This window comes from Platalea leucorodia (genome assembly GCF_965183815.1).
Source record: "Platalea leucorodia genome assembly, chromosome: 6".
NCBI lineage: Eukaryota > Metazoa > Chordata > Aves > Pelecaniformes > Threskiornithidae > Platalea > Platalea leucorodia.
Genome location: NC_138828.1, coordinates 43,093,257 through 43,101,349, shown reverse-complemented (window position 1 = coordinate 43,101,349; position 8,093 = coordinate 43,093,257). Strand labels below are relative to the sequence as shown.

Here is an 8,093-nt window from a genome sequence, read left to right as displayed (position 1 = left end):
CTATTCTGCTGGGATAGGTGAGTTTTGTTTTGTTTTTTTGTTTTTTTTTTTTCTTTTTTAGTTTTACTTCAGTCTCTGGTCTTATAAGTCGGCATTTCAACTGAACTCATAAAACATTTGTGCTAATAACTTCAGTTTAAAAAAAAAAAAAGACAGGCCTTCCTTCCTTCCTTCCCACTGTGCGTTCTTTCTCTCTCACTCTCCTTTTCTGGCATAGAGGTTCTTGTGTTATTTTTTGGTGTGCACACTATGTGGATATTTTATACTTCTGTATCGTATATGAAATCCTTTCTTGTTGATTGTATCATCAGTGTGAAAGTGAAGTAAAAGAGCTTCCCCTGCTGAATAAATTTCTTCTGGTGGCTAAAATAAATGAGTAAACAAACAAATTATCTGTCCATTCTGTATATTTATACACTTCATTCACTTTTTTTTTTTTAATGGATATTTCTCTTTTTTATTTAATTTGTATTGAGTATCTCTACAATATTTTCTTATGACACAAAAAGAACAAAGCTCCTCACTCTTTTGTCTTTCCCAGATGTCTTCTATAGTTCTTCTGGAGTCATGTAAGTGACTGAGCAGGTCCATACACAATATTCTACATTTAGATAAGCAAATTACTCTGGTACCTATTTTCCATCTTATTCTTCATAGCCCTCATAATGGCCTGTTTTATTATTGAAACATATTGATCAGAAGTACCAGCTGAACTACCAAGTCCTTCTTCTGAAGTTGAGAAGATGGTAATGTATACTAACAGTGCCCTTTTCCCATTTCAGCTTAGATTATTTCGCTTTCACTAGCTTTTCTGTTTAATTCCATCTTTCCTATGTGCTTGCTTTGGAATGGCGTCTGAAGTCATTCATCCATATCTTACCAGAACCAAACCAAAACAACAACAACAAAACCCAACCACTCCACCTATGCCCGTCTTCCCCCTCTCCCCCCACAAAAAAAATAATTCAGCCCAAGGCTGGGCTATTCTCCAGTTTACTGCCCTCTTACTTGTAAAATAGGGCAACTTGGAAAGAAAAGTATTGTTTTGTGTAAATTAGTAGGTGCTGGGCTCTGTTGTAGCATTTCCCTTAGAATATATTGCCTACAGTTCAGTGGTAGCACCTTTCCTGCATCTTTAAGTGTTCAAAAAATACCCCAAAAGGATTTAGGCCAGCTTACAGGTAACTCGTCTGAATGACTGAGATATTTGATCTAGCACTGTGGCTGACTCTAAAAAGTGTAACGCGGTTAATTAAGAGATCTTACTATCTCACGTAGAGCCTTTCAAACCTTTTGTCTAGGCAAAGAGTGTATGTATGAAAGTGTGCTTGCATTTGCACACATATAAAGAATTGATGAGGACTTGTGGGATCATTGCGCCAGCTTTCTCAAGGCAGGCAGCCAACAGAACAACACAAGTCTAAAAGAAGAAATAGGATACATCCTTTTCAGGATGTCACCTGGCCAATTTCCTCCATGTCTACAGTTAAAACATTTCAGAGATGCATTTGGGATGACAGGGCTTTCTTAAGGCTCATATTAATCATGCAGTTTAGGAGCACCTTTTTTCCTAAAATCAGAGTTAAGTCATAGATGAGCATATTATAAATGCTTCTCAAGCTCTACTTCCCCTGCAAAATGTGGCTTCTTCATTCAGATTAAAAGAATTTTAATGTGATAATTTTCAACACCAGTGCATTTCTCTCTCTGTAAGGGAAAATCCTGTTAACTTTTTTGGGGGTGTTGTTAAACACCCCACTGTCAGCTACCTAAAGCTTAACATAAGAATAAAATACTTTGGTCAAAAACTAGATAAAAATATTTATTGTTGAAAATATTTCAAGGGAATGCTTGTACTACAAGTCTGCAAATTTATATTAAAGAAAAAATCTAGAGCATATAATCTAGTATCTTCATTATAAGGTCTAGTAACTGAACCTTATCCCTTCTTGTCCCTTTCCTTCTTCTGCCCTGTCTTTCTTTTTCTTTTTGTTGTGGAAATAAAAATAAAAACTTTAGTACCTGGTTACTTACCCCAGATCCACAAAATCGACCAAGTCTCATAGCTGTCTTATCATGACCATCAAAGAGCTCCACGTAATCGTAACCACAGTCTGCCTCTTCTTCAACTTCAAAAGTCTGAAACATTAGCTCAACTTGATAGCTGCGCTCTGCCACCAGAAGCCAGTCGCAGTCTGCCTGAACTGGATAGTTGTTATCACCAAACTGAGCATGCGAGTACAGATCTTTGGGCTTGGTTTCAGCTTTCAGACGACCACCACACTCTAAACAGAGGAAAAAAAAAAAAATAAGGACAAAGAAGCTCATTCAGTTCAAATTAGCATTTTCTTTTCATAGACACCCAGCCTTATTGAAGCTGAGTGCATTTTTATGCCACAAGCAGGTCAATCTAACAAGGTCTAGAGTGAAGTACTACCCAGTATGAATACAAATCCATCATTCTGAGTTTTCCCTTTGTAAATTCTGTTTTATAACTACAGAAATTTGAGCATATTTCATAATTTTCAAGTGAAAGACCAAAAGGCAGGGAACACCAAAGTTGTAAGCAATGTGGTTCAAGTGGTAGGACATTCTTCAGGCAGACATTTGAGAGGTGCCTGTGGCCAGCAAGGCACGTGTTCTAAGTGAGGCATCCATATTTCAGTAGTGACAGCCTTTCCACATGGGTTAACAACACCATTTGTAAGTGGCAGGGAAGGATCAGCTCCTGCACAAATATAGTAAGTGATCAAGTGCAAAAGTCTTGTGTTTCATAGGAGTGTCAGCTTTAATCATCATGCAGTGCCTGGGGAACCAGCTCAGTACTAAACACCACTGCCAAGCTTGCTAGCTTGTTTGCTGCATAGTTCATAGAGATGAACAGGTCTTTCTCTGCAAAAGATCGTGGCCAGGAGAAAGCTGCTACTGCCAAAGAAAATCTTGTAGCTGAAAGCCTGCTCTTGAAACAAGTCCTGAACTGGAAATCCTTGCCCTATGCCAAAGCAGTATTTTGAGTATAAATCTCTATTTGTACATAGTAGTAAAATGTATGTGTTGCTTTAGAGCTTGTTTATAACTGCTCAAAAAGTTCATAATTTAAATATGAATACACTTTACTGTACAGTCCAATAAGCTGTTCTTTAGCCAGTTTGCTCAAGAAGAACAGAAGTTGCTGAAAATGTGAACAAAAAACCAAAACAAAACCAAAAAACAACAAACCAGCAGCTAGTACTTTATCCTTTCTAAATATTTTCAGAAGCTATAATTGAAACTAGTATTCTATCCTAAATAGCCAGTGAATTCAGCTTCTACAGTACCTTAAACGTATAGATGTTATACATTTGCCAATTAAAACTTCTATTACAATGAAACAAACAACAGATGGAAAATTGTACTTAAAAGAAAAAAATACATTGCTTGTTATGTTTCCAAGAGATGAGTGCAGGTTTTTTTTCTTTACAGCTACAAAGATTTCAATGAAAACAGCATAACTTTGTTCAATAACCCATCCCGTATAGCACCCATAAAAACACCAAGTGCAAATGAATTTGAAGCAAAACTTGAGATTCACAAGTTTGGATTAAATTTTTATAAATAAATGAACAGATAATTCTATCTTCATTTTGATCAAATGCAGCTATTATAAATTGATAATTTTATAATAACCTGAAACAAATTGCAAGATTCAAACGTTTCTAAGCTTTGGTGAATTAATAATTTGAATTTGACTTCAGTGTCATGGACTCCACCCACACTAAGCAGGACCAATTGCAATGTTATATGTCGAGTAGTCACATTGCAGCTGGGAATTAATGACAGTAATGAGCAAATCCTTCTTTTTTAAAAATGTGGTGTTTTTTCTTAATAAGAAAATGAAGGAATCAAAGCAGGAAACATAAATTATGTAAGTAGAGTAATCCATGATGCATGATCTGTTGTTCAATCTGAAATTTCAATTTTTTTTGCTTTTAAAGAACAGATCAGAGCACATAATAAAGAAAATTTGTCAAATGAGATAGTTTAAACAGTTATTCCTCATTGGTATTCTAATTTACTGATTTTTTTCCCCTTTTTTTCCTGTTCTTGATTTCGTTTACTTCCTTTTTTTTTTTTTTTTTTGACTGGACTGTTGCCAACAGTAAAAACATCTCCCTGCTTCAGACACAGAACAGCTGCTAAAGAGAAAATGTTTAATGAACTGTCTGCATTGTTTCCCTCTGCTAGTTACAGTGGGCAGGAGCTTAAAGGAAAGTTGTAGCCATACTAGCAACGGCAGAAAATGGCAACTCCTTTTCCTCTGCCCTTCTCCCATGGATTATAGCCTTATATTTTAAGATAAAGTATTGATTTTAGAAATTTCAAGTCAAATTCTCAATTTCTTAAGGACTAAGTTGTAGTTTCAAAAGTCTACATCCAGCCTGCACAATGCAGCGCTGCATTAGGACTTGTGGGACAGGCGATGATGGGTCTGCACAGAACAGAGCAGTGCCACATAGCAGCGCTTGCTTAGCCTTGGTACCAGAACTAACTTAGCTGCACTGACCATCATTCTTTCCATTGTGCTGGGTCTGCTCTGTTGTAGGTATGATGTACACATCTGACTGTAAAGAAATATGTCTGACTTGTAAAATGCTGTTGATCTGACAGCTTTAGGTGAAAGACTTTTTTCTAGATCAGCTAAGGAACAAAAAACCCTTTCTTATTTCCTGACCTTTCTAGAGGCTTTTAGGCTTCTTACAAACATAAGAGCAAATCAAGCAGTAGTCTCTTGACTGTTTAACAAGCTGGACAGATGGGAAAAGCTTAAACCCACACTCTCTGAACAGTGAAACAAGATTATAAATTTGATTCAGCATTGCTGTGATGAATTATTGTCATTTTGGAAGCAACACAGGATCCTAAACTGAGTGACATCTGAGATCTCCAAATTTGACAGAGACATCTTCCAAGGCTTGACAGGCAGGAACAGGACAGACCTGCAACCTCCTGCAGCTGTGGCTGGAGGCCAGGCACCATAAATGAGGCCATCCAGAAGGGAAACAGATGCCTGCATTAGGGCAACCAAATCACTGCCTGAGCAATGATGCTCAATGTTCTGTCAGGAGCATTTTTGTAAATTCCTTCTGAATGGGTTATGCCTTTTCTGAGAGGGAAAAATATAACAGAATCTCTTTCTAAAACTGTGTTGCACTTTAAAAACAGCATTTTATAAGTTTTGCTCCACCTAGGGAAGCCTTTCTATCCAATCTATTTTTTGAAACTTTATTGCCCCTGCTGCTACAGTTTTGTCTTGTTTTTTGAAATATTCAATGGAAATTTGGTATTTGGATAGTATTTCAAGAGAAATAGTGTCACAGAAGGGAAATCAACATCATCATCATCATCAGGGTCTACTAGAATAAGAGGCCATTAAATCATGAAGATGCCAGGAATACAGCAGCACAGGCACCTTTGGGCATAGGATCCAGTTGCTCTTTCTCTGCTGTTATATTACACAGGTCCTTCTACTGAGTGAGCTCTGCCCAGAGGTCAGAAGTGAAGGAAGCAGCTTCCTCAGCCCGCCCTGTCTGTCTGCACAGCTATGCAGGATTGAACACAACCTTGCCTACTTCCACTGCATACTGTCATTTATCTGCTAGGAAAAAAAAAAAAAAAGGAAATACAATCCACTGTCTATGCACTTGTTAGATATCTATTCATTCACATGTGTGTCCAAAGCACAGAGGTAAAATTCAATCATAGAATCATAGAATACCAGCTTAGAAGGGACCTCAAGGATCATCTGGTCCAACCTTTCTAGCACAATCTAGACGAGATGGCCCAGCACCACGTCCAGCTGAGTCTTAAATGTGTTCAGTGTAGCGAAGTCAACCACTTCCCTGGGGAGATTATTCCAATGATTGAGTGTTCTCATTGTGAAAAATTTACCTCTTGTGTCCAGTTGGAATCTCCCTGGGAGTAACTGGTACCTGTTACCCCTTGTCCTCACCATGTGACTCCTTGTAAAAAGGGAGTCTCCATCTTCTTTGTAGCTCCCCTTGAAGTACTGGTACATGGTGATGAGATCACCTCTAAGCCTCCTTTTCTCAAGGTTGAACAAATCCAGCTCTCTCAGCCTATCCTCATACAGCAGGTTTCCCAGACCCTTGATCATCTTGGTGGCCCTTCTCTGGACCCCCTCCAGCCTGTCCACATCTTGTTTGTATAACAGGGACCAGAACTGTACACAGTATTCCAGGTGTGGCCTGACAAGCGCTGAGTAGAGGGATAATGACGACTTCATCTCTGCTGGTGATGCCCTTTTTGATGCAACCCAGCATCCTGCTGGCCTTCTTGGCTGCAGCAGCACACCATTCACTCATGTTGAGCTTCCTATCCACCAGGACCCCCAGGTCCCTTTCCACGGAGCTGCTCTCTAGCCAGGTAGATCCTAGTCTGGGCTGCACTCCTGGATTATGTTTTCCCAGGTGCAAGAAACTTGTCCTTGTTAAAAATTCTGACAGAGCATCTGTGTTTGGCTCAAGACTGCAGGAAAAAGCTGCAACATCCGAGTTCTCTCTCACTCAAATGATACCTCAAAGCACATGCTGGTGATGCACTGTTCAACTCAGTGAGCAGTTTGTACAACAGCAGTTGACAGAAATAAATGTCCTCTCTTAAAGAGGTGAACTTCCTAATATTTACAACATTCTTAAAAATTGGGTAGATTCTATTCTTCAGATTTCCCCAGAAAAGCATTAGTATGTATGCTAAGAAAGTTTTTAGAGTTAAGGCACACACTCAGCAGATAAATATATATATACACATATACATATACATATATATATATATGAGGGACATTCCAGCAAGTCATAACATAACTAGCAACCTTTAGAAGTTAAGGAATATAAATTTGAACTTCTTTCAATATAATGACTGCTCCAATTCTGCAAATTGAAAGTGAGAAGAAAAAAATGAGACAGTAGTTTTACAACACCTGTTCCTAACAAGAGTTCTGACCTTTAACTATTTACCCCAAGGTAATTTAAAACAAGTAATTATTACCATTTCTATCTAATTTTCCATCTAAGAGAAGGGGTTAATGCAGTAGGGAAGGGAAACAGTAGCATGCATGCTTGTTGAAGAGGATTTCCCACAAGAAAACCAAATTGAATTACAGGTAGCTAAACTTTTCACTTTGCAGGCCCAGCTCATGAAGAGTGAATAGTTCATATACTGTTGCCTACTGTCTTTATTTGAAAGGGAAATTAAATTAACAAAGTTTCAGAATTATTCTTAACAAAGCAGAAGGAAAAAAAGAGAAAATGCTAACATTGATATATGAGGATTTGTTAGCACTACACATCAACTTAACGAATGCTCTGGGTAATATCAAATGGTATTAACAGTGACTAATCACCTTGATTACTCTCTGCTATTAATAACTGCTACCTGTCAGTAAACCTTATGTACTAGCACAAATATTTATAAATATTTTCTGCATTAATATTTATTGCCAAATACTGGATGAGTAAGAATGAAAGTAAAAGACAGACATTATGTCTGAAGAAGAAGAAAAAAAAAAAAACCCAAACCCCCTGTCTTACAGCAAGCACTGGAAGTTCAGAGATTCAGCACTAGGGGCCACTGTAAGCCAAGCAACTTCAGGGAAATAATGTACACAGTATGAAAATCTCCCAAGAAATCTATTAATGCAATTGCAAAATAATATTTTTAATTTCAGTGACTTCTGCCAAACAACAAAATTAAAGGGTAAATGTGAAGGAGATTATATTCTTACAGTCTTAAGAAAGTGTTCAGTATTGTGTTTTCTTATTTTTCTTTGGCTTGTCTTTCCTTTTTAGCTCTACAGGAAAGTATTAGCTGTTTACACTAAACCCAGACTTTTGTTTAAGTTAGGACAGGAGAATAATGGAGGTGCATCACATACTCCAGTGAAGTATTGCAATTACAAATACAGTGAAAAGCTATTGAGTCTTTTACAAACTAATGGTATGAATCTTAAGAAATATCTCTTAGACTATCTATGCCCCTATCTTCTTTTTATAGGATTTTGTTTCAAAATCTTTTAATCATTTACCTATAAAATTGAG

At 37.5% G+C, this 8,093-nt stretch overlaps 1 protein-coding gene across 3 annotated transcripts in view; it reads right to left on the bottom strand.

Annotated features, from left to right (window-relative positions):
* Nucleotides 1-202: 202 nt before the first annotated feature.
* Nucleotides 203-8,093, bottom strand: part of TLL1 (tolloid like 1) — a gene marked incomplete at its 5' end in the record, with an annotated part of 139,947 nt that continues 132,056 nt past the window's right edge. For all 3 annotated transcript variants that reach the window (XM_082314947.1, XM_082314946.1, XM_082314948.1), the window contains 2 exons: nucleotides 203-363; nucleotides 2,035-2,285. In XM_082314947.1, the coding sequence (XP_082171073.1) occupies nucleotides 229-363; nucleotides 2,035-2,285 (386 nt within the window). In that variant the 3' untranslated portion in view covers nucleotides 203-228. The remainder of the gene's footprint in view (nucleotides 364-2,034; nucleotides 2,286-8,093) is intronic.